Raw genomic sequence first — 27,186 nt, 5'->3', positions numbered from 1 at the left:
ACCAACATCAGTCCTGATCATAACTACCAAATATTCATTCATTTTCAGGATTGTAACCCTTTAAATGCCAATTTGTTTACATAATGCCACTGTTGTTTTTCACACACACACACACACACACACACACACACACACACACACACACACACATTTGTCAATACATACATACAAAACAAACATTATTTAATCAGTTGTCCTGCAGTGCTCTATAATACAGCAAACAGAAAATAGGAAAAAAGCATGTATTTGCTCCATAGGCTAAACATGAGAAAATAGCGCCATCTGGTGGAAAATATAAAAAAATTTTAATTTTGAAGCCAGGGCTCCGGAATGAAAGCATAATATAATAGAATTCATGATTTTATGCTTTAAAGGCACTGGGATCAAATATTGCCTGAGTGTAAACTATTTTGTGTACACAGTGTATTATAGATGTATTTTAGGAGCTGAGCTTGAAATATCAAAATTTCCCCAAAAATACACACCTTTGGCAAAATTTATGCCATTGGCATTAACATAGCCAAAATGATCGAAAAAACAAAAATGAAAAAGAAAAAAATGTCCCGAAGGTCGCACAAGGGTTAAATACTTCTTCAGGCAAAGTATTTAAGTATTTTTGTAAGTATTTGTAAGTATTTTTAGAGCAATAAATCAGCGTGCAGACACTTACAATTTTTTTCTTTGTTGATTGCATTGTGTCTTGCTCCTGTGCCCAGCCCGGGTTGGAGGTGCAAACCTTTTTTTTTTTTTATTATTATTCTTTTCTTAATTTTTCTTTATACCAGATACAGTACACAGATGTGAGGACACAGACTTACTTATGAAGTAGTTGTGTCCGAATGGCAAGGACTGGTCAGGGAGAACCAGACCATCTGAGCTCTGCTGGAACCACATGATTGTGCCATCTGCAACAGAGCACTGCTCGTAACCAGCTTCACCAACACGCCACAGGACTGCAGAGCCACTCACATTTCCCACCAACCTACACAAAGAAACAGAGAGATTTTTTATTTTTTTTTAAATCAATTGCATTGAATCTGATTTCCAACCCGGTCTCATGACAAGTCGTAATAATTAAGAAATTCATTAATAAATCGTAAGAAATTGCATCAATTGTCTCATACAAATCCTACAACTTTTACTTACATAGAGAAAAATAAACAAACAAAATAAAGGAAATGATGAACAATGTAATTGCAATTTTTCCTTAGTTCCAGAACCCCTAACCCAAACCTAAACCTAACCATTAAGTCTAACCCCTCACCCAAACCCTAAACCTAACCCATGAATTTAATAGGACAATAACTTTTGTGAACCAACAAACAAGAAACAACTGGGTTTTGAATTAGTGTTCTTACGATTTTTCCTATGTTAAATCCCTAACCAAACCTTAAACCTAAACCTAACCATAAAGTCTAACCACTTACCCCTTACTATTTTAAGAGAAAAAACATTTTTGTGTACCACGGAAAACAGAAAATATTGGGGTTTGGAATTTATAACAGGTTATTGACATACATTAGTCATTTATTTTGCAAAAATAAATATGGAATGAGTTACCAAATGTGTTCACATATGTTTCCTTTCTTAAAATAAAGTGTTGGAAATAAGGCTAGCTAAAATTTATGCCTGCAGTGTATTGATTTGAAATTCTGACTGTTCTAGTCTGTATGGGACTAAAAGTCATACCATGAGTTAACTTACGATTTCGCCATCACATATGAATCATTGCGAGTTGTCACGAGACTAAGTTTTTTACTTCACGTGAATTTCTATTTCAAAGAACTGAAGAAGTGAAAATTATTTAGTAAAATTGTAAAGAGGGAAAGGGAAAGATTAACTGTTACAAACCATCTGTTATTTAAGATTGTAATAGTTAATGAATTAATCTTTAAGATTTTAATTACATTTATTAATACATCTGACAGCACTTTGCCACTATTCTTCGATGAATTTCAGAGCTTAGTGATTTTAAATGACTTTTTTCCCCACATTATTTTGGTCAAAAATCCTCTTAAGTCCTGTGAAATTTTAATTTATGTACTTAGAGCGAAAAGTATTATTTGTTCGATAACACTTATGGCAAGTTGATTTCCCTAAAATGTGTAAACACTGTAGCACTATCAAAACACTACAAGCATACCTACCCTAATTTTCTGTTGACATTAAAAGCTTTATAATTAAAAAATAAATACATTTTTATATGACTTTATCTTATAAGAAATTATCACATAATTTTCCTGAAATGTGGAACTGCTCAGACATGGTTTGTAGCACTTACAGTATTGTTGAATGCCCCTCATTTACCACAGAGAGAAAAATGAAAGCTGCAATTTCTCCCAAACAATCACACACTCAAGACTAAACAGACAAAAAAAAAAAAAAGAAAAAAGAAAACACAACTATCTTCTTCTATTATTTATTATTCCCATTTTCCAAGATAAAAAGGACAGGAGGAAGTTTCTTACTTTACAGCTGTTTCCTCTGCAACCTCCATAGAAACGGTCATCATTCCAGCAGACTCACCTCCTGCGGTACTCACACATTCGGCTTCATCAGTAATCTACAGCTCACAAATACATACACATAAATGAATTATCCATAGAAGTAATTTTAACAGTATGTGGATAACCACAACATGCTCACTCAAAGGGCCTATATTAATAACTTCATGCATCTTGATCGATCGGATTGCTATACGATTGGTTATGCACAGTCCATTTACACATGGCCATTTAAATGTGTCTCTGCAAAAGGATACAGCTCTAATCTACTATTCCTGCACTACAAGTAAATACAACGGAATTCACTTCCGTGGTTATGCTAATGCCAGTCAGTATGATTTTTATATGATTCATAGCTCATTTAGTTTTAATGAGATTGAGTGAGTTCTTGTTGAATGCTCTCTTTACCCAATATGGCATTTTTAAGTTTTGCGGTTCCTCTTATCCATGATTGCTCACTCACATTTGGATTGCGGACCTCCCAAACTTTCTTATTTTGATGTAGTTCCATTTGGGAGGAGTGAAATTAATGTATGTTGCCTGAACAACCATGCATTACACTTGATGAGTCGTTTCTTGTATGAGTCTCAAACAATCTCCTGAGGTGATCGGATTGTTATCCGCCTCAAATCCGCATTGGATGGGTTTTAAACTTAAAACACAAGAAGTGACCAAAGTAACCCCCAACTCATTCTTCGTCTTAATTAGTCCATGCATGAAAACGAATACCTGCTCACCTGCTGATCCTCCCACAATATCTCCACCACTTTTTGCCTTGGTTTGGGTTGCCATGGCTCCAGTGTGGGCGGAGCTTGAGTAGTGGTGGGGACTGTGGTTGGCTGAAAGACTTGAGTGGTGGTTGCAGGTGTGGCTGGCATGGCCGGTGTGGCGTGTTCCAGTACAAGGCTATCGGTGAGGTCCCAGGTGGACTCAGACAGGTCAAGGGTCAGTGTTGCAAGGTCACAACGGACCCCACTGTAACCCTCGCTGCATTCACATACAAACCCATCCCCCTCACCATCCTGGCTACAGTTGCCATGGAGACAGGGGCTGCTGGCGCAGGGATCTGCAAAAAACTGCAACAAATAAAAATAACATGAAGTAAAGGTGAAAACGCATAATAACAACAAATCATTCAAATTTCTCTCATCACACAGCAGGGAGAGGAAGCAAAAACAGCAACGCAGAATGCAACCTTCATTTCAGACAAACATCTACCGACAATAAAAATCACTTGGACTGACAAATCAAACTGAGATTTATTAATGTACTGAAACCACAGGGTGCCATTATGAATATGAACAACAGCAGCTGTCACTTTCAACAGGCCACAAGACAGAAAAACCTAAATTCAAATCTACTGTGGGAATTCCTTTATCAGATCATAATGAGCTTTATTGCCAAGTATTCACAAGGAAATTCACACACAAGGAAATTGTCATGGTGACAGAAGCTTCCAGTGCAAAGAGAATGCAACCATACAGTTGAAGTCAGAAGTTTACATACACCTTAGCCAAATACTTTTAAACTCAGTTTTTCACAATTCCTGACATTTAATCGAAGAAAACATTCACTGTCTTAGGTCAGTTAGGATCACTACTTTATTTTAAGATTGTGAAATGTCAGAATAATAATAGAGATAATTATTTATTTCAGCTTTTATTTCTTTCATCACATTCCCAGTGGGTCAGAAGTTTACATATACTTTGTTAGTATTTGGTAGCATTGCCTTTAAATTGTTTAACTTGGGTCAGAAGTTTCTGGAATTTTGGCCCATTCCTCCAGACAGAACTGGTGTAACTGAGTCAGGTTTGTAGGCCTCCTTGCTCGCACACGCTTTTTCAGTTCTGCTCACAAATTTTCTATCGGATTGAGGTCAGGGCTTTGTGATGGCCACTCCAGTACCTTGACTGTGATGTCCTTAAACCATTTTGCCACAACTTTGGAGGTATGCTTGGGGTCATTGTCCATTTGGAAGACCCATTTGCAACCAAGCTTTAACTTCCTGGCTGATGTCTTGAGATGTTGCTTCAATATAGCTACATAATTCCTTCCTCATGATGCCATCTATTTTGTGAAGTGCACCAGTACCTCCTGCATCAAAGCACCCCCACAACATGATGCTGCCACCCCCATGCTTCATGGTTGGGATGGTGTTCTTCGGCTTGCAAGCCTCACCCTTTTTCCTCCAAACATAACAATGGCCATTATGGCTAAACAGTTACATTTTTGTTTCATTAGACCAGAGGACATTTCTCCAAATAGGAAGATCTTTGTCCCCATGTGCACTTGCAAACTGTAGTCTGGCTTTTTTATGGCAGTTTTGGAGCAGTGGCTTCTTCCCTGCTGAGCAGCCTTTTGTCGATATAGAACTCGTTTTACTGTGGATATAGATACTTGTCTACCTGTTTCCTCCAGCATCTTCACAAGGTCCTTTGCTGTGGTTCTGGGATTGATTTGCACTTTTCACACTAAACTACGTTCATCTCTAGGAGAAAGAATGCGTCTCCTTTCTGAGCGGTATGATGGCTGCATGATCCCATGGTGTTTATACTTGCGTACTATTGTTTGTACAGATGAACATGGAACCTTCAGGCATTTGGAAATTGATACCAAGGATGAACCAGTTTTCTGAGGTCTTGGCTGATTTCTTTTGATTTTTCCATGATGTCAAGCAAAGAGGCACTGAGTTTGAAGGTAGGCCTTAAAATACATCCACAGGTACACCTCCTATCAGAAGCTAATTGTCTAAAGGATTGACATCATTTTCTGGAATTAAAGGCACAGTTAACTTAGTGTATGTAAACTTCTGACCCACTGTAATTGTGATATAGTCAATTAAAAGTGAAACAATCTGTCTGTAAACAATTGTTGGAAAACTTACTCGTGTCATGCACAAAGTAGATGTCCTAAACGACTTTCCAAAATGATATTTTGTTAATATTAAATCTGTGGTGTGGTTAAAAAATGAGTTTTAATGACTTCATCCTAAGCGTTTGTAAACTTCTGACTTCATCTGTATATACTGTACATACATACAAACATATACATTTAAACATATATACATATAGTGACATAAAAAAATAAAAATAAGATATAACAGATAAAAAAGAGAAATATACAAGAGCAATATTTTGTTTGAATATTTTATATACAGATATACAGTTATGTGCAGGTGATGTAATGTATTGAAGAAGAGGTAGGATATGTTAAAGAATATAAATTAAATATGGATATAAGTAGGAATGGATAGACTGAATATTGCATAAGGTTGTATTGAAAAAAGGAAAGTATTTGGGGGCAGTTTTTTTTTTTTTTTTTAATGGGATAGTGAAAGTAGAGTGGTTACAGGAAATGAGAGGGAGAAGAGTGGGAATGGGATTGGGAAAGGACCTCACGCGCAGGACTTGAACTCGGGTCACCCGCGATGCATCAGCACCACACGTCATGAGCACAGCCTGCTAGGATACAGCTCTGACTTAGGGGCAATTTTAACTGTTCATGAGGTGGATGTCCTGAGGGAAAAAACTGTTCCTGTGCCTGGCTGTTCTGTTGCTCAGTGCTCTGTAGCACCGGCCAGAGGGCAACAGTTTTTCAACTTTTCTTTAAAAAAGAAATGTGCTGGGTGAATGGGGTCAAGAGTGATTTTACCAGCCCTTTTCATCACTCTGGATTTGTACAGTTCTAGCACAGTGGGTAGAGGACCGCCAATATTCCTCTCAGAAGTCTGAACAATCCTTTGAAGTCTTCTGATGTCTGACTTGGTAGCTGAACCAAACCAGACAGTTATTGAAGTGCAGAGGACAGACTCACTGACTGCTGAGTAGAACTGTATCAGCAGTGCCTGTGGTAGGTTGGACTTCCTCAGCTGGCGAAGGAAGTACAACCTCTGCTGGGCCTTTTTCAAAATTGAATCTATGTGGGTCTCCCATTTCTTGTACTGTGAGATGGTAGTGCCCAGAAACCTGAATGACTCCACTGTTGCCACAGTGCTGTTCAGAATGGTGAACTGGGTTAATGTTGGGGTGTTCCTCCTAAAGTCCACTATAATCTCCACTGTTTTGAGAGTGTTCAGCTTCAGGTTGTTTTGACTGCACCAGATGGCCAGCTGTTCAACTTCCCTTCTGTATGAAGACTCACTGTCATCTTGGATGAGGCCAATGACTGTAGTTTTGTCTGCAAACTTCAGGAGCTTGACAGAGGGGTCCTTGGTGGTGCTGCCATTTGTGTACAGGGAGAAGAGTAGTGGGGAGAGCACACATCCCTGGGGGGCACCAGTGCTGATGGTACAGGTGCTGGAGGTGAATTTCCCCATTCTCACAAGCTGCTGCCTGTCCATCAGAAAGATGGTGATCCACTGACAGATAAGAGGCAGGAACAGAGAGCTGGGTTAATTTAGTCCATAAGAGAGTGGGGTTGATGGTGTTAAAAGCTGAACTGAAGTCAACAAATAGCATCCTTGCATAAGTCCCTGGTCTGTCTACAGGGTATGCGTCCCATTTTGACTGCATCATCCACAGACCTGTTTGCTTGATAGGCAAACTGCAGAGGATGCAGGAAGGGTTCAGTGATGTCCTTCAGGTGGGCAAACACCAGTATCTCAAATGACTTCATGACCACAGACATCAGAGCGACAGGTCTGTCATCATTAAGTCCTGTGATTTGGGGTTTATATTAGATTAAGTAGTGATATTGATCAAATTATTCTAATTATGTTTTCATTTCCTTTAGCAGGGAGATGCCTCCTTCCTAATAAGAGATTTGAATTAGGCCTGTAATGCAGATGCACACTAACGGTGGTATATATGTTCATCCATAAACGTTATACGCCATCCTGTGTGTGTTTGCCAGTGATGTTGCAAAATTAATCTAACATAAAACACATTTACTGATGAAAATCTGCAGTGAATAATAGCTATAAAAAATATAGCATGGGCCACCACACACTTGCACTAAATTCCAGATACAAATACAAATAAAGTACATATTAATAGGATGCATCAAGATTACAAAGCTGTAAAATATATAAATAAAAGCACATACTTATCAACAATTTGTGTGTAAATAAAGTTGAACAAAGTCCTATTTGACTGCAGAATTCATAAAATATCACACAACTGTCCTCTGAGCCCTTGCTATTTATTGCTGGTAATCACAGAGGCAACTTCTGAAAAGCATTAAAACACTTCATCTGCAGTTTGAGAGATACATAGTAAGGGCCTCTTTCATTTCACCAGTCACAATTACAAATTACTTTTTTTCTGCTCAAAGAAATATGGTCATTGGTATTCTTTACAGAACTTTTTCTGTATGTATAAATGTTTTTATTTATAGTATTTCTAGTTTCTGCTCTCCCTCCAAAAAGAAGCTGCACCGAACGGAATTCAATGTTTCTTTGAACAGTGCAACATACAGTAGCAATGTTGGCTTACCTAATGGGGGGTTGTGTTTGAAACTTGTTTGAAACACTCATTATTTTTACAATTCTGTTTTGTAATGCTAGTGCCACAGAAATTACACACTGCAGCTTTAAAGCTACACTAGGTAAGGTTTGACCCTCTAGCGGTTTTAAGAATAAAATTGCAAGTTATTTGCGGAGGAACTTTTTTTTTTTGGTAATTACATGAGATGTGCTCTGCTCTTCTGCGCGGATGTATCTGATGGTGCACGGATGTATCTGATGGTTTGAGGAGTACCGGTGTAACCATGGTTACAGGTGATCATCTTATCAGAGCAAATGTCACTAATGACTATAAAACTCACCCCCTCCCCTCAAAAAAAAAAAAAAGTAAATAACGAAAGGAACAAAATGATGGATATCCGAATAATATGAGCATGTAGCATACAGTATATTCCGCTGTTGTTTTGACTTATTGAAAACAATTGTTTTAAAATAAATAGCATTACAAAAGTTAGGCAACGATAACATTAGACATAATGATTTATGTCAGACCTATGTCAGATAAAGTCAAATGGTGGAAACGGTGCAAATGGTGCAGCAAACGGAGCATTATAACTTAGCTAGCAGACAAATAGACCAAGGTAGTAACTGGTATAGAGACTGCATTGTTACCAGAATAAAGTTTTTTTTTATTTATTTTTTTATTGTCCTTTCTCGAAAATGAAATTGAAAGCACTGCAGTACCGCAATTCATAATAAAATGCCCCATTAGAGTGGCTAACGCTATCTAACTAACTACCGTGCTAAGAGAGCTACCTAGCTAACTTTTGGTCCAATAAAATATCTTATCTGTCGAGCAAGAAAAACTCCATCTCTGGGTCGGTTTTAAATCCTTTAAGATCTCAGAGTTGTCGCCAGTCGCCACATCAGAAAAAGCCAAGCCGATGTTGTTTCATGTTTTATTACGTGCTCTGTCTCTTTCTCTTTTTACTTGCAGACTCTTTTCGGTTTGAGGTTTCTTTATTTTGTGATTCCCCAGAAGGTTGCCTTTTTGAATGATCCATGGTCCATGTCGCCATTAGTTGTTGCTACAAGCTTTCAGCTTCAATCTACAACAACACCTTTCACCACACATATACATGCGCTGTATAGCTGGACTTTCTTTTCTTTGTTTACAGTCATGACGTAAACACGCACGGACAAATAAAGGGAGTATGCAATTTCCCGCCAACAGAGTGTTGGTGTACTTGCTCATTAATAACATTTTTTTTGATTCTAACCAAAAAAGTCTTACATAGTGTAGCTTTAATGAAAGAAATACAGTAGGTCATGAGGCATTGTATTATCCAGTAATGTAGTAAGAAAAAACAATTACTTGAATACCAACTCCTTGAGTAAACTCTTTTGAATACAGTAATAGAAGCACATGTAACTGTAAAGATGTACACCATTTATATAGAACATGGTTCAGTGTGCAATAGTAATGGTAATAATATCATATACAGTATAATATAGTGTAATCGTGGTAATAACATAATATAGTTTCAATCATTTTTCATCTCTTGCTGGAGAAAATGAAAAGGACTAGGAGACCAGTACTAAAAACAAAGAGAAGATACTGCTGAAAAGGATGCAGAAATACTGTGGGGAGAAAATGACCAAGGGTAAGGGGAAAAAATGGAAGATCAGAGAGATTTGAGAAATTAGAGAATAAATAAGGAAGATGGAAACAAAGATTTTCAATGCGAGAAGAAATGAAGGATAAAGCATTCATCAATGTCACTCAATCCCCAAGATCAATCTCCTATCTCCTCCAAGACATGACCTTACCAGACCTGATCTTACTCTCATCAGTACATCCCTGACCTTTGTCTCTTTTCCATAAAATTAAAAATTTACAAAAGAATTTGCATCAGGGGCGTACAGTACTTCCATAGATACTGCAAGGGTTCTGAAGGTCCAAATATCACATAAAGGCTTCATAAATGTAATCCATAATTTTCGGTTTTCTGTGAGAACACCAAAATATAACTCCTTTTTCACTGTACATCTTGCCATTGCAATCTAAAGGCACAATCGTGATTTCAAGCTCGATTACAAGTCCCAGTATTTGATGCAAGTGCAGAGTGGTGTAGGAACAGTATGTGAGCTAGGAATTAATTTAAACTGTCCTTACTCTACATCATTATTATGTAAGGAAATTTATAATGGAATTAGTCGCATTCGACAACCATTATAAGTAAGATAAATGACAAATAATTAAATTATTTGTCTGAATAAAATTCTCCACCATTAAAATCATAATACAACATCATATTATATCTGTTCACATTTTCTATTGTAAGGAATTAGCTTTAATAAGGGAATTATGATTAATTCAATTATTGGAGTAATATTATTCTCATGGCTTATTGAAAACAATATCACACATATTTTAGGTATAGCTTTGAAGCGAGATCTTTTAAAAACAGGGACGAGATCATTTATCAAAATATACCACAGTCAGATTATCTTTGAATACAGACACACTTTATTGCTATTCTAAACATAGACTGATCTAACACATACAACATGAAACAGGTTGGTGAGTAAAGTGACAGAATGATCAGTACAGAGAAAATTAACTTTATGGAGTCTGTTGACAATGCCTTAAGAACTATTTATCCTTCTTTGAGTCTAAATTGATTTGCAATCAGATTACCCAAAGTATTTAAATAATACACCAGCACTTTCAGCAAAAGTCTGGAGATGTACTTGCGTGTCGTTGTGTTTTCTTGTGTTGCTTGGTTCTTTGGCATTTGTAGGAAGTTCGTTCCGTCGATGTCTTGGTCTCTGTTATGATTGTTGATAGTTGTTGTCTCAATGGAAGATGAGGTGGGCTTTGAAGCGAGGCCTTCCGCAAGGAGGACTCACGACTCCCGTTGGGTGTGTGAAACGTAGAGCAGAGAGTGAGAGGCTTCCTCAGGACTTTGGGTCCCGAGTTTCCTTGGACTCTACATGGCACGAAGGCTACGAATGAGGAGCTGCAGAGGAAGTGAAGAGCAAGAGAGCCGAAGAAGAGAGGAGACCGAGAGAGAAGAGGAGACCAAGAGAGAGTTCTTCCTTGGTAGGAAACTTTTGAACTGAAATTAGCCACACCCGAAAGGTGTCCTGAGCCAATCAGAAGTGGCTTTTCAGAGTCACATGGTCAACTGGTCTGTCCTTTTCAAAGCTGATTTACAATCCTTTGTGTGGAGGATTCTTACAAACTTCCCGCTCATACTAGTGAATGTTTAATCATGAACTTTTATATGTTGAAAACGGTGCAAGAGACATGACATTCGTTGTCATCAACATTCTCTATGTAAACAAGCAATCATTTGCATACTAAATATCAAATCAAATCAAATCAAATCAAATCACTTTATTGTCACACAGCCATATACACAAGTGCAATGGTGTGTGAAATTCTTTGGTGCAGTTCCGATCAACATAGCAGTCGTGACAGTGATGAGACATATACCAATTTACAATAACATCAAATAAACACAGCACAATTTAAACATCTGTTATACACATAATTACACTCTACAATATACAAATAATAACATACACTGTACAGTATACAATACGCACTATATAGATACACATTATTCAATAAAAATTAAAAATAAAAATATATAAAAAAGTATATATATATATATAGAGAATGTACAGTATTGTACTGTATTGACATTCAGGCTGTCGGTTGATAGTCAGTTGTTAAGAGAGAACATAATGTAATAATAATAATATAATTTATGACAGTCCGGTGTGAGATATAAGAGTAAGGGTAATAAAGTGCAGTGCTGATGTATTTTGATCGTGGGAGATCAAGAGTTCAGAAGTCTGATTGCTTGGGCGAAGAAGCTATCATGGAGTCGGCTGGTGCGGGTCCTGATGCTGCGATACCGCCTACCTGATGGTAGCAGTGAGAGCAGCCCATGGCTCGGGTGGCTGGAGTCTCTGATGATCCTCCGAGCTTTTTTCACACACCGTCTTGTATATATTTCCTGGAGGGAGGGAAGCTCACCTCCGATGATGTGTCTGGCAGTTCGCACCACCCTTTGCAGTGCTTTGCAGTTGTGGGCGGTGCTATTGCCGTACCAGGCAGAGATACAGCCAGTCAGGATGCTCTCCACAGTGCAGGTGTAGAACCGTGTGAGGATGTGGCGGTTCATTCAAAACTTCCTCAGCCGTCTCAGGAAGAAGAGGCGCTGATGAGCCTTCTTCACAATGACTTCAGTGTGGACGGACCATGTGAGTTCCTCAGTGATGTGGACACCCAGGAACTTGAAGCTGCTGACTCTCTCCACTGGTGCTCCATTGATGGTGATGGGACTGTGTTCTCTGTCTTTTCTTCTGAAGTCCACCACAAGCTCCTTTGTCTTACTGACGTTGAGGGAGAGGTTGTGCTCCTGACACCAGTGTGTCAGAGTGTGCACCTCCTCTCTGTAGGCTGTTTCATCATTGTCAGTGATCAGACCTACCACCGTCGTGTCATCAGCAAACTTAATGATGGCATTGGAGCTATGTGTTGCCACACAGTCATGTGTGTACAAGGAATACAGTAGTGGGCTGAGAACACAGCCCTGTGGGGCTCCAATGTTGAGGGTTAGTGATGAGGAGATGTTGCTGCCTATTCTAACCACCTGGCGTCTGCTTGACAGGAAGTCCAGGATCCAGCTGCACAGCGAGCTGTTTAAGCCCAGAGCCCAGAGTTTCTCATCTAGCTTGGAGGGCACTATGGTGTTGAATGCTGAGCTGTAGTCTACAAACAGCATTCTCACATAAGTGTTCTTTTTTTCCAGGTGGGAGAGAGCAGTGTGTATTGTAGATGCAATGGCATCATCAGTGGAGCGGTTGTTGCGGTAAGCAAACTGCAGTGGGTCAAGATTGAGTGGCAATACAGAGCAGATGTAATCTCTGATTAGTCTCTCAAAACATTTGCTGATGATGGGGGTCAGAGCAACAGGACGCCAGTCATTTAAACAAGTTATTTTTGATCGCTTTGGTACAGGCACAATGGTGGATGTTTTAAAGCATGTGGGGACTGCAGACAAAGAGAGGGAAAGGTTGAAAATGTCCGTAAAAACACCAGCCAGTTGGTTCGCGCATGCTCTGATGACGCGGGCCGGAATGCCGTCTGGGCCCGCGGCTTTGCGGATATTCATCCGTCGGAAGGATCGGGTTACATCTGCTACAGAGACGGAGAGTGAACTAACCTCTGTAGCTTCAGCCACGAGAGCTCTCTCCGTGAGGGCGGTGTTATTTCCCTCGAAACGAGCATAAAAAGTATTTAGCTCATCCGGTAGAGAGGCAGCGGTGTTCATGGCAGAGTTTTTATTCCCTTTAAAGTCCATGATGATGTTAATTCCCTGCCACATGCTTCTAGAGTTGGTGGTGTTAAACTGTCCTTCAATCTTGCTCCTGTACTGGCGTTTTGTGGTTCTGATAGTTTTTCGGAGGGCATAACTGGCTTGTTTATGCTCCTCCGCGTTCCCGGAATTAAAAGCGGAGGTCCGCACATTAAGTGCCACACGAACATCGCTATTGATCCAAGGTTTCTGATTCGGATAGATCTGTATTGTCCTGGTCGGAATCATGTCCTCTACGCACGTTCTGATGAAACACATTACGCTATCAGCGTAAAGCTCAATGTCGTCATCAGAGGCGGACCGGAACATCTCCCAGTCCGTGTGATCAAAACAGTCTTGTATCGTAGAATCTGATTGGTCTGACCAGCACTGGATCGTTCTGAGGGTGGGTGCTTCCTGTTTCAATTTCTGCCTGTAAGCGGGCAGAAGCAGAATGGAAGAGTGGTCCGATTTGCCAAATGGTGGGCGGGGGAGGGATTTGTAGCCATCCCGGAACGGAGAGTAGCAATGATCCAAAACCCGGTCCCCTCATGTGTTGAAACTAATGTGCTGGTGATATTTTGGTGCGACTGATTTTAAATTGGCTTTATTAAAGTCCCCGGTCACAATGAACGCGGCTTCAGGGTGCACGGTTTCCTGCTCACTTATTCTCCCATACAGTTCCTTGAGTGCCCGGTCTGTGTCGGCTTGTGGGGGAATGTACACAGCAGTGATAATGACCGCTGTGAATTCCCTCGGTAGCCAGAATGGTCGACACAGAAGCATAAGAAATTCCAGATCAGGAGAACAGAAAGACTTGATAGAATGTACGTTCCTCTGATCACACCAGGATTTGTTGATCATAAAACATACACCACCTCCTCTAGTTTTACCTGAGAGGTCTTTCGCTCTGTCCGCTCGGTGCACGGAGAACCCCGCGGGTTCAATGGCAGAGTCTGGAATCTCCGCAGACATCCAAGTTTCTGCTAGGCAGATAATGCAGCAGTCCCTCGTCTCTCGTTGGAAAGAGATCCGCGCTTTCAGCTCGCAGAGCTTGTTATCCAGAGACTGAAAATTTGCCAGTAGAATAGTGGGTAGCGGGGGTCGATTTGCACGGCGTCTTACTCTGATGAGAACGCCGGCTCTGTTTCCCCTTTTTCTCCTGCGTTTCCGCGGCCGTGCTGCCCAGACAAAGGGCTCCGCTTGCGTGTTTGTAAACAGCGGGTCGGCATTGAGGAATGTGAAGTCCAGTTTTCGGTGTGAGATCGCTGAACCAATGTCCAAAAGTGTTTGTCTGTCGTAGACAATAAGGCAGACAACATCCAAGACAAAAAACATAAGAATTGTGAACAAAACAAACAAAACATTGCTATGTTGTGTCGGAGCTCGCAACGCAGCAGCCATACTCGGCGCCATCTTGAGTCCATATGACATACTTTCATGAATATTATACATGTAAGAAACAAAACATGAAAATCCCTGATTACAAATCATACTGGTTAATTCATTGGTTTTACAACATGGATAATACATTACAAGTTATGAGAAACCTGATTGTCAGGGTATATTATCAGGTTAAGCCTTGAATAGTTACCATTCTTAGTAGAATGAGATGAATAATACAAGATTAAAGATTATAATCATTGATTTGTCAGTTATAAGTGATTACAAATCACTACACATATTTTAAAAGGTACATCAGGCTATAATCATTAATTTGTCAGTTATAAAAGTAATCATAGGTCAAAGTAATTTTCAGAATTATATAGCAAGGCTAGGTATTGTGTACATTTTGGGTCCAAATGCATTCTGTACATTTTAGAGGGTTAACTCAGCGAAGTACAGTGACTTTGTGTGAGATGTTCATGGATTAAGATGAGATGTCTTCATATTAGGATTGTGCAAACACGAAGGGCTTTAACAAGGAAACCTTTCAAAGAAAGCCTGCTTTAGATCTGTGTGGAAGTTCAGAAGGTCATGCTGAGTCTGCTCCATGTCACCATCCCATGGGTTGAGGGGCCTCTGACCAATGGCCTCTTTTGTTCATTTTATTGGCCAGATGTGAGCTTCAGCTAGGCTTCTTGGCGCCTAGTGAGCTGAATCTTTAATTTATGATGATGAGTAATTCCAGGATTAAAAGGTTGGGTTTTCTAGATTCAAGTCATATTGCAACAATTGTTCGCTCATCTGCATCTAATATCTTACAGCGGTTAATGACGCTATAGGAAGTGTAATCGAGCTTGAAATCATGATCGCCATGGAGACAGCTGTCAAGATTTATAGTGAAAAAGGAGTTACATTTTGGTCTAAAACAACAGATAATTTTGCTCTTAACATTGCGTTTGTGCTTAGATGGGATGCTGCTGGGGTGTGCTGGTGTCCCCTCTAGGATTCTTAACTAGCTTAACAAGCAAGAGTTCCATGGTCAACAAAGCTTCACCAGTAAGACCATGCTGGTTGATAGGCATTTTGTTTTTGCTGGTGAACAGCATGGCTATGCTAGACCATCACCAAACCACTAACCAACATAATCCAGCATGAAAATTTGCGCTGATCTGCAGGGACCTGACCTGTTTTTCTCACTCATATTATATCCCTACCTTCATTGCTCCAAGAGTTTGACATAGGCCAATCTCTCAGATATAAGCAGTTATAAATTGATCTTCATGCTGTCACAAGATAATTGTTCAGCCAAAAGACCCTGTCCACTTCAGATTGATCTTCACAACAGTAGCGCTGGCCACCTACTGATTTGTGCTTTCCTGTTGTTTACCCTACAGACAACATGCTATCCCCTCTCTCTGCAATCACAAACAGTATCTCAGCCTGCCTCTCAAAAATCTCTGGATTGCTACTCTTCATCTCTGATGTTACAAGACCAAGCTCCTCTACTTCTCAGCAAAGACCTCCTCCACTTATTCACTTTTTCTATATTTGTTGAAGGTCAAAATGTTACCTGCAAGCCTAAAACCTCTCCCCAGATATATACTTTGTATATACAATATTTCTGTTATTTTATATTGTGTTATTTATACTTTTATTTGATACTTTTCCTATTTTTAAATTTTTGCTGAACACTGGGTGAATAATGAACTATTCATTATTCACGGAAGACCTTCCCCTCCACCATAGCTCTCAAATCTCATTTGCACTCAATTGCATCAATAGAAGCCTGCATATGCTGCTAAACATCTCTTTTTGTGCTCCACACATGGGTTTGGAATGACACAAGGGTAAGCAAACTCTCATTTTTGAATGTTGCTCTATGTACCTCACTGAACTTTTGATGTCCTCAAAAATATCTATCTTTTCCTTTTATTCAGTCAGCTCCCATTTGACTCATTTAGTCTGTCCTCAATTCCCTGCTTTAATGAAGCTCACTCTCTTACAGGTTAGCACTGCAACTGCTAAATATTATACACTGAGGGCCAAAAGTTTGGAATAATTTACAGATTTTGCTGTTTCGGAAGGAAATTGGTACTTTAATTTACCAAAGTGGCATTCAGCCGATCACAAAGTATAGTCAGGACATTACTGATGTAAAAAACAGCATCATCCTTATTTGAAAAAAGTCATTTTTGATCAAAACTTGACAGGCCCCATTTCCAGCAGCCATCACTCCAACACCTTATCCTTGAGTAATCATGCTAAATTGCTAATTTGGTACTAGAAAATCACTTGCCATTATATCAAAAACAGATAAAAGCTGTTTGGTTCGTTAAATTAAGCTTAACATTGTGTTTGTTTTTGAGTTGTCACAGTATGCAATACACTGGCATGTCTTAAGGTCAATATTAGGTCAAAAATGGCAAAAAAGAAACAGATTTCTCCAGAAACTCGTCAGCCAATCATTGTTTTGAGGAATGAAGGCTATACAATGCTTGAAATTGCCAAAAAAAAAAAAGATTTCATTCAAAGGTGTACACTACAGTTTTCAAGACAAAGGACAACTGGCTCTAACAAGGACAGAAAGAGATGTGGAAGGCCCAGATGTACAACTAAACAAGAGGATAAGTACATCAGAGTCTCTAGTTTGAGAAATAGATGCCTCACATGTCCTCAGCTGACAACTTCATTGAATTCTACCTGCTCAACACCAGTTTCATGTACAACAGTAAAGAGAAGACTCAGGGGTGCAGGCCTTATGGGAAGAATTGCAAAGAAAAAGCCACTTTTGAAACAGAAAAACTCATCAATTGTCATCATTCACCACCATGTTGTTCCAAACCCATATGATTTATTTCTTCCATTCATCAAATTAAAGGGATAGTTCACCAAAAAATGTAAATGCTCTCATTTTCTCACCCTCATGCCATCACCTCACAAATGAAGATTTTTAGAAGAATATCTCAGCTCTGTTGGTCCACAAAATGCAAGTAAATGGTGACCAGAACTTTGAAGCCCCAAAAAGCACATAGAGGCAGCATAAAAGTAATTAATATAACTCCAGTGATTTTCAGAAGCAATATGATAGGTGCGGGTGAGAAACAGATAAATATATATATAACATATAAAGTCCTTTTTTTACTATTAATTCTCCTCCCTGCCCAGTAGGTGGCGATATGCACAAAGAATCGAATCATCAATAACACAAGAAGAAGAACGTGAAAGTGGAGATTTAAAAGTAAAAAAAGGATTTAAATATTGATATGTTTCTCACCCACACGTATCAGATCCCTTCTGAAGACATAGATTGAACCAGTGTCATTTGAATTCCTTTAATGCTGCCTTTATGTGCTTTCTGAACTTCAGAGATTTGGTACCCATTCACTTGCATTCTAGTATAAACTAACAGAGCTGAGATATTCTTCTAAAAATCTTTGTGTTCAGCAGAAGAAAGAAAAAAAAACACATCTGGGATAGCATGAGGGTGAGTAAATGATGCGAGAATTTAAAATTTTGGTTAAAATTATTTCTATAAGGAGATGTTAGACAGAATGCTAAACTTAATCATAATTTACTTTCACTGCATGTTCTTTTCCCCCTTCCATATTTTGAGGGAATGGTGACTGAGACTGTCAGTCCCTAACATTCTCTCTAACATCTTTTGGGTTCCACAAAATACAAAAAGTTTCATGGGGTTGGAAGAACATGAGGGTGGGGGAATGATGAATAATATTAATTAAAGGCTGAATTATCACTTTAAGGATGCTTCTCAGATTTGGGCGAATCTGTCAGTTAGAAGAGAAGTTTGCTATTATAATCTAGTAATTATTACGGTGAAAAACGTGAACAATGTCACACAGTCCCAAGTTATATACAATTTTTAATTATACACTGAAGCAAGATCATGATTTATTCATGCATTCTGACGTTATTTCTCAGCTTTTTACGTCCTGCTTGAATTTAGTTCAGTGATGGTCCAGCACTGTCAATATCGAAAGAATTTAGATAATTAGTTCTGTACACTAAGGGGGTAAATTGCACTTTATCTCTGTGTTTGGAAGCTTGTTGTCCATAAGACAAAGCCACCCCCATCTGTCAAACGCTGCCAACCTTGCACATGCAGAAATTCTCTCAATCGCGCTAGGCAGGGCAAAACATTTGCACGTAACGCGGATATTTACAAGGATTTATACAGTAGGCACTGATATGTTGCAGCGCTGATATAAAAATGAGAACTTAGAAACTGAGGTCATAAGAGCCCAGATTTACAGATTTACGCTGAAAATGAAAGAGTATCACCATGACACAGACAAGCCCACATTGTTACAATCTCTAAAACTAACCTCACCATGTTTTCTTAAGTTGGAGCTGCAATTTTAATCTTGAAATATATCCTTGTCTTGGTGTAAAATGAAGGCATTGTGTGGAGTGAAGAAATGTTTGTTTTGCATGCTTGCTGCTGTAGTGTTGAACACGACTCGAGTGACAGCGTGCAGTTGTGAAGTTCCACTGTCGTAAAAGTTCCATTCAAAAATCTCAATAAATTACGCATTTATTAACACTTATTAAATTAAAACCAGTAATGTAATGACAGGAATACTACCCATTATTACAAAATAAAAGTAAAACATTTTCATCAGAAATTTACTTTTAGTAAGAGTGAAAAGTACCCACCATGAAACAGACTCATAAAAGTAAATTTTTTCCAAAAAGTTACTCAAGTAAATGTAATGGAGTAAATGTAGCACGTTACTACCCACCTCTGCTTTCTTTAATATTAATGTATTACCCTGGCTTCTTAACAGGCTGAAATCAAAACCAAGAGACCATAGAGGAGAAAAGAAAAGCAGCACAGCCAGTTAAACATACATCCCTGGTGATATGGCCACCAACCAAATCTATGATGTAGGGATAAATGGATAGTTCACCAAAAAACATTAACTCACACTTTTATCACTCCAAACCTGCATGACTTAATTTCTTCTGTAGAACACAAAAGTTAAATCATTAAATAATATCCTGGCTTCTCTTTGGCATATAATGAGAGTGAATAAGGACTGAGGCAGTTAAGATCAAAAATGACAAAAGACAAACAATAAATAAAAAAATAAAGAAATAATACCACTATAACCATAAAAGTATCATTCAAATATATATTAAAACAGCAATATGACAGCTTAGTGTGAGGGACAGACCAACACTTTTAAGTTGTTCACTGATAATCTTCCTTTCTGCCGAAGCTCTGAAATTGACTGCAAAAGTTGCAGGGACTACAAAAATGGCACATCCATGTGTCAAACAGTGTTGGTACTGAGAGTATTTTCCCATTCATTTTTTCCCAAAGATATTTCATAAAATACTTCATAAAAACATTCTGAGCCATGAATCAAATTAACCAGTTCTGAGGTGAATTGCACCATTACAAACTTTGATTAAAAAAGTATTTGTAAATCTGAAAAAAAGAAAAAAATACAAGAATGTTTACTTAACATTTTTCCATTAGGGAATGAACTACAATCCCAAGAAGCATTGTGAACAACATAATTAAATTAAAAACAATGGGAAAATATACAACTGTTTGTTTAAATTTGTTTATTATAAGTATAGACACAAAATATTTTAAGTTTATTGCAAAATATTCATATATATAAAATATATAAGTAGCTTAAGAGCTGTTTGCTGCGATTCTCTGATTGGTGGCTCTTTTCTCCTCTGGATTCATGGGTAGTGTAGATTTTCACAAGAAATTCAATTATTACAAATTCCTTTTTTTTTTCTTCTTTTTTTTAAATGAAGTTGAAATAACGCAGACTGATGGCTTCAACAGGAGCATATACCATGGATTAACAACCTCAGAGCTCAAAGCAGGTCTGTCTTTAAAGGTTCATAAAAATGAATTTGCCTGTGGTAAAATGTGGATGTGGGTGGATTGTTACTTCCAGAAACGTCATTGACATTAATGGTGCCATATTTGATTTGAGAGCCATGACAGAGGGGAAGATTATTAGTGAATAATGACAAAATACTTGTCAGTACGGCTTTATATAGAACATGAGTCAAATAAACTCTTTTTATTACACTTATATGGTGCTTTTTGTCATTTTGGAGATTGATAGCCCCAGTCTTCATCCCTTCCATCATATAGGAAAAAGAGGCTTGGATATACTTCAAAAATCCATCTTTTGTGTTCCACGGAAGGGAAAAAGTCATAGGCATTTGGAACGACATGAGGGTGATTAAATCATATCAGAATTGTATTTTTTGGGTGAACAATTCCTTTTAGTATGCATCAGGCAGTAGTATTAGTGCACGTACACATAGCTGTTTCTTTCTGTGCTCAATCTTTCTCCCTGCCAAACTGACCTAGCTTTTAAACTTCAGTTCTCTGAAAGGATAGGTGACTCATTCACAATGGTTTTGCAACAGCCACTGCACAACACTAAAAATGAGGTTAACTGAGCCCCTCAAGGGTGACAAGGCAAACTTATCACATCAACCCACTGCAGTACTTAGTCACTACCACCCTTAGTTATCTGCCTTTTGTCTTTTATTTCTGAAACAGAGCCAAAAAGTGATTCTGCTGAATCACATACACCCAGTTTCTTCAGCATCTACGATTTTGCCCACACTATTTATGACGTGTTGAAAAATGGCTGTCTCTTTACAGGGTGAATGAAGAGCACCAGCCTTGCCTGGGTAAATGGAGCACTGAGTGAGATCACAGTGACTTCAAGACTCTCTCCTACCAATCACAGCGAACCTTGGCAGTAGCATTAACCAATAATTCTCTGCAACCTTTCTGGCTGTATTAAAGGGCATGTGAATGAGCAGGATGACATCACAGATGCAGGTTTAGACACAAGGCTTTACTAAGGTTGAAGAAAGGATAATACACACTGATTTCTGTATTACACTGAATAGAGATGCATTTGCACACTCTTAGACAAAAAAGCAAATGCTTTGCATTCAATCTGACATAGTTTTGCTCAAGTGCCAAACAGGCTGTTCTACTTAAATGACAATTGTAAATCCTTCACAATTCAGTGTAGAAAAACACAAGACTCACAATTAAACAAGACACTACTGTGCACAATTTCATATCCATGTTGTTGTGCCACCTGTTGTTTTGTAATGTGGTTACCTTGTTCACAGAAAATCTCCATGCACTCACAGCGAGACTATCTTCTATGGATCTCTGTTTGGAACAATTTGGTGTTATTTAGGTCAGAGGCTCTAACCATGTGTTGCTGTGCTGCTGAGATTCAGGCTCTGTTCTAATTAGTGTACTAACTGTGAAGCCTGATCAACACAGGCAACATTTTGCCAAATTATTTTACATGGTTCATTACACATATTCCAAGGTGAATGTCCACTGTGTGGCGCTAAGAGTGCGTTAAAGTGAAAGTTCACCCAAAAATGAAAATTCTCTCATCATCTACTCACCTTCATGCTATCCAGATGTGTGACTTTGTTTCTTCAGCAGAACACAAACAAAGATTTTTAGAAAAATATCCCAGCTCTGTAGGTCCATACATTGCAAGTGAATGGTGATCAGACCTTTGTAGCTCCAAAAATCACATAAAGGAAACATAAAATAATCCATATGAATCCAGTGTTTAAATACATATCTTCAGAAGCAATATAATAGGTGTGGGTGAGAAACAGAACAATATTTAAGTCCTATTTTTCTCCACTTTAACTTTCACTTTCTGATGTGAAAGTGAAACTAAACAGACACATGTGACTTTCAGATGTAAAAGTGAAAGTGGAGATTTAGAGTAAAAAAGGGACTTACATTTTGACCTGTTTCTCACCCACTCCTATTATATTGCTTCTGAAGATATGGATTTAACCACTGGAGTCATATGGATATGTTTCCTTTATGTGATTATAATGAAAATCAGATGAGTTTTTTAAAGTTAATTTTTTATTGAGTTTCAAATAACAAAACCTACTTCCCTACCCTACACCTTAAACCTAACAGATAATGTTATAAAAGCTAATGTGAGGTGAAAAATGCACCTGCTAAAGCAACCACATAATTTTCCAGTGCTTCTAAGACACTTTCTGCTCACACGGCCTTGTGTGCTCTTCGGGAGTCGTATCTTGATTCTTTGCATCGCAAGTGCAATGCTCTATCAGTTGAGCTAGCATGCAATTTGATCATACGCAAACAAGCTTGTAAGTATAGTTAGTTATGTAATGCAGACATTAAAATGTATTGCCTTACAAGTCATGCGCTATAGTAAAACTGTTTAGATGTCATAAAATAGCATTGTGTGAGGAACAGGATGAAAAGTAAGTATTTATTAACTGATAATCTGCCATTTTACTTGTGATTTGTGTGAAAGGAAATAAAAGTCATTGTTGTTGTAGCACCTCTGGTGATGCGATACGTATAAAATTTAGGTATAGTAATGTGATTTAATGAGACCAGGTTGGATTCACAAGGAGTTTACAACCAAGAAAAAAGCTTAAACAATCTTTTGCTTTTATCTTTCAAAAGGCCTCCCTCACCCTTTCCGTATGCACCTCTTGAGCTATTATATGTCTGCTCAACTAACATGGGCATATGCACGTCTAAGAACTATGACCTATCTCTGTGAACTACATTTGTATGGTTAAAAGATATATTTTGGATTGCATCACCTCTCTCACAGAAAACGTAACTGTCCTGTACTGGCAGGTTACAAAACCGAGAGGATGTAATGAGGTCAACACTGCATACTTGCATGAAAAAGAATAAAAATGTGATTCTTTTGTTGCTGTCTTGCTGTTGATCATATATACAGTGTTAAAAGTCTCAAGATATAAAGGTTTGTCCAGGCTATACCACACATACTGCAACACAAACAGTATTGATGCGATCTTTACCTCTTACACACACACACACACACACACACACACACACACACACACACGCACACAGCTCACTCTCCTCTCCTGCCTGTTGCCACAGCAACGCAGCACTCTCCTTCACATCTCACCGACAGCAAATGAGCTCTTACAGACCTTTTTTGACAAATGCACACTCACTCACACACAATTACTCTTTCAAACACGGTGCTGACTTTCCATTGACTTCTATTGTTTTTATACTGAGCTAATTATATTTTGTATTCCTTTAACCCTACCCCTAAACCTCACACAAACCTTTTTGATTTTCATTATTTAGTATGCTTATAATGCCAGTTCCCTCATTACCCATCCCAACAATGTATATTAGATGTGATTTTAGGTTTTATTACCCTTGTGGGCACATTTGGTTCTCATAAGGTAGACAAAACCACACGTATACAATATTTCATTATAAATGCTTCTATGCACCACATATGACCAGCATGCAAGGCATCCGATAGATTTACACTCTACAACCAAGTTTACAGCCACACATACAGAACAAGTACACACTCTCACCTCACAGTTCTGTCCAGTATAACCCTGGCTGCAGATGCAGGTGTAAGCCCAGAAGTCAGACTGCATTTGGGTCTGACTGTTCTCTGCCTCTCCCACCCGACTACAGACACCCCCGTTCAGACAGGGTCTGCCCTCGCAGGGGTCTGGCACCATGCTGGGGGTCTCGGTAGGGCCGGGGCTTGGAGTAAGAAGGGTCCCAATTCCCCTCCTCACACCGAGGAGGAGGAGAGGAAGTATAAAGTGTTGCATGAGAGCGAGCAAGTGCCTTTTGTCGTCACAAATGTGTTCCTTTAATTTCCGATTCTCTTAGTCCAACTGTTTCGCATATGCTGGTTGAGAGCAGTTGAATGGATTAGAGTCGTTTGCTTGCGGCAGCTAGAATGCGAGTGTGTATGTGAGAGAGGCAGTTTGTTGGACTGGAGGGACTGAGCGTGTTTGAGGGAGAAAGCGGAGGGGAGGGTACTCATGCAGAGACGACAGGTGACGAGACTCACATGCTCCACCTTTCTCTCTGAAATGCACACATTTCAACGTAAGCTGTTTCTGCTGTGTCAGTGGGGCTAAAACTGTGCTGGACGAGCATCAGGCTTTTATGGTTTCATTGAAGTCTTCTTTTTCTGAGGAACAATCACACAGAAACATAATTTGAAGTCTCATCACAGATAGTCAATTTCCATGCTGGTCTAGGCTGGTTTGGTACTGGTGGACCAGCATAGCCATGTTGTTCACCAGCAAAGTTAGCTTCTGATGATGGATGACCAGAATTTTTTTTTTCGCTTTGGCTGGTTAATCAAGTGACTCTTTCTGGTTAAGCCAGTCAAAAAGCCTTGTTGGAACACTAGCACACCAGCATCCCATGTTGTGGAAAGAACTATTTTTGTTTGTTTTTTCTGCAGGGAGCTTGCTCTTACATGAAAAATTCTTGATTTTTTTTTATTTTTATTTTATTTTTTTAACAAAGACTGTTCCGGATTCAATACAAGTTAATCTCAATCGACAGCATTTGCAGCAGAATGTCACAATACTTACAAAGGAGGTTGCAGGGCCAGTCGATAAACCTTAAAATACACATAGTTTTAAAAGTACAGCTAAAAGGGGGCCTGGGTAACTCAGCAAGTAAAGACGCTGACTACCACTCCTGGAGTCCCAAGTTCGAATCCAGGGCATGCTGAGTGACTCCAGCCAGGTCTCCTAAGCAACCAAATTGGCCCACTTGCTAGGGAGGGTAGAGTCACATGGGGTAACCTCCTTGTGGTCACTATAATGTGGTTCTTGCTCTCGGTGGGGCACGTGGTGAGTTGTGTGTGGATGTCGCAGAGAATAGCGTGAATCCTCCACATACGCTATGTCCCCACAGTAACACACTCAACAAGCCACATGATAAGATGTGCAGGTTGATGGTCTCAAACATGGAGGCAACAGAGATTAAAGCACATTGAGAACTGGGCATTCCAAACTAGGAAGAAAAAGGGGATAAAAAAAAAGTACAGCTAAAAGATGTAACCATTATATGTGTTTGCATGATTTTAGTGTGATAAAATCACTTTGCAAAGAAAAAAAAAAAATCTAATTTTTCCCAAATTACAAATTTGTTGTCCGACAATGTAGCGTCAGTAAACTTTTTTCATCTCACTAAAATCATGTACAACAAATATTTTATCACTGTCATGATTCACTGTTGTTTGCCTTGTGTTTCTCCCCTGTCATCTGTTCCTCCCGGACTACATTTCCCATAACTCCCTGCCCTCATCACTGCCAGCTGTCCTTGATTGTCCTCACCTGTGTTTCATTAACTCATTAGTCTTTGTGTATATAATGCCCTGTTGTTTGCTTGTTCTTGCCACATCTGAGTCTGCTCCACACCATGTAACAGCCACATCTGAGTCTGCTCCACGCCATGTCACAGTCACGTCTGAGTCTGCTCCACGTCATGTCACAGCCACGTCTGAGTCTGCTCCACGCCATGACACAGCCATGTCTGAGTCTGCTCCACGCCATGTCACAGCCACATCTGAGTCTGCTCCACACCATGACACAGCCACGTCTGAGTCTGCTCCACGCCATGACACAGCCACGTCTGAGTCTGCTCCACGCCATGTCACAGCTACTTCTGAGTCTGCTCCACGCCATGACACAGCCACGTCTGAGTCTACTCCACGCCATGTCACAGCCACGTCTGAGTCTGCTCCACGCCATGTGGCAACCACGTCTGAGTTTGTTTCATGCCATATCACAGTTAAATCTGAGTCCGCTCCACGCCATGTCACATCCACGTCTCAGTCGGTTCCACGCCATGTCACAGTCCAGCCTTCTGTGACTCACTGCTCCAAGCGTTCTGCGACACCTGTCTCGAAGCACTTCACGGCCCTTATCTCCAAGTTTAATTATCCGCCACTGATATTGGTGCGTAGGGCCACAAAGACCCTTCCCCACAAACTGTCAGTGCCCACGCCTGCCACGGCTCCGCCTTCTATGGCTCCACCCTTCGAGCATTCCATGGCTCCGCCTTCTACATTATAACTATTTTGGGGATAGTTTCACTCAAAAATGAAAATTCTGTGCTCATTTACTCATGTCATTCCAAACCAGTATGATTTTCCTTCTACCATGGAACACAAGGCAGGTGTTAGGCAGAATGTTAGGTACTGACAGCCTCAGTTACCATTCACTTTCATATTTTTTTTTTTCTTATAAAAACGTGAATGGTAACTGAGGCTGTCAGTCCCTAACATTCTGACTAACAGAGATGTCTGTTAAAAAGAAATACATTAAAATACATGTTTGAGAGTGACATGGTACTGTTTGTTTGTTACTTCGGTGGTGCTTGCTATTGCTATCACTATTAGTTATTTGAACCCCATAATTCTATAATTTCTTTTATGTATTTAGCCTGCAAAGTAGAGACATTTTAAGTAACCATTATTCAGAAGAACTTTGTTATGATAAGCGTGGGACTAATCAACATGAAGCAAAAAAAAAAAAAATTTAGAGCTGGAATGTCCCGTATTTGACTTTACCTAATCTGTGCCACAAACATGACTGATACCTCAAATTATGTGGTTTGTTAAGGAGAGATGTGCTTTTAAGGGACATTTTTTTATTT

General features: G+C 39.2%; 1 protein-coding gene across 1 annotated transcript in view; it reads right to left on the bottom strand.

The window, feature by feature from the left end:
- dner (delta/notch-like EGF repeat containing) overlaps positions 1-24,499 on the bottom strand; it is a 54,955-nt gene extending 30,456 nt beyond the window's left edge. The window contains exons 1-4 of the mRNA XM_051656014.1: positions 24,084-24,499; positions 3,242-3,580; positions 2,469-2,563; positions 819-982 (exon numbers count right to left, since the gene is read on the bottom strand). Coding sequence (XP_051511974.1) covers positions 819-982; positions 2,469-2,563; positions 3,242-3,580; positions 24,084-24,332 — 847 coding nt within the window. The 5' untranslated portion in view covers positions 24,333-24,499. The remainder of the gene's footprint in view (positions 1-818; positions 983-2,468; positions 2,564-3,241; positions 3,581-24,083) is intronic.
- Between the last annotated feature and the right edge of the window lie 2,687 nt (positions 24,500-27,186).

Source organism: Myxocyprinus asiaticus, chromosome 26, assembly GCF_019703515.2.
Source record: "Myxocyprinus asiaticus isolate MX2 ecotype Aquarium Trade chromosome 26, UBuf_Myxa_2, whole genome shotgun sequence".
Lineage (NCBI taxonomy): Eukaryota > Metazoa > Chordata > Actinopteri > Cypriniformes > Catostomidae > Myxocyprinus > Myxocyprinus asiaticus.
Note: the sequence above shows the minus strand (reverse complement) of the source record. Positions and strands in the feature narration are given on the sequence as shown.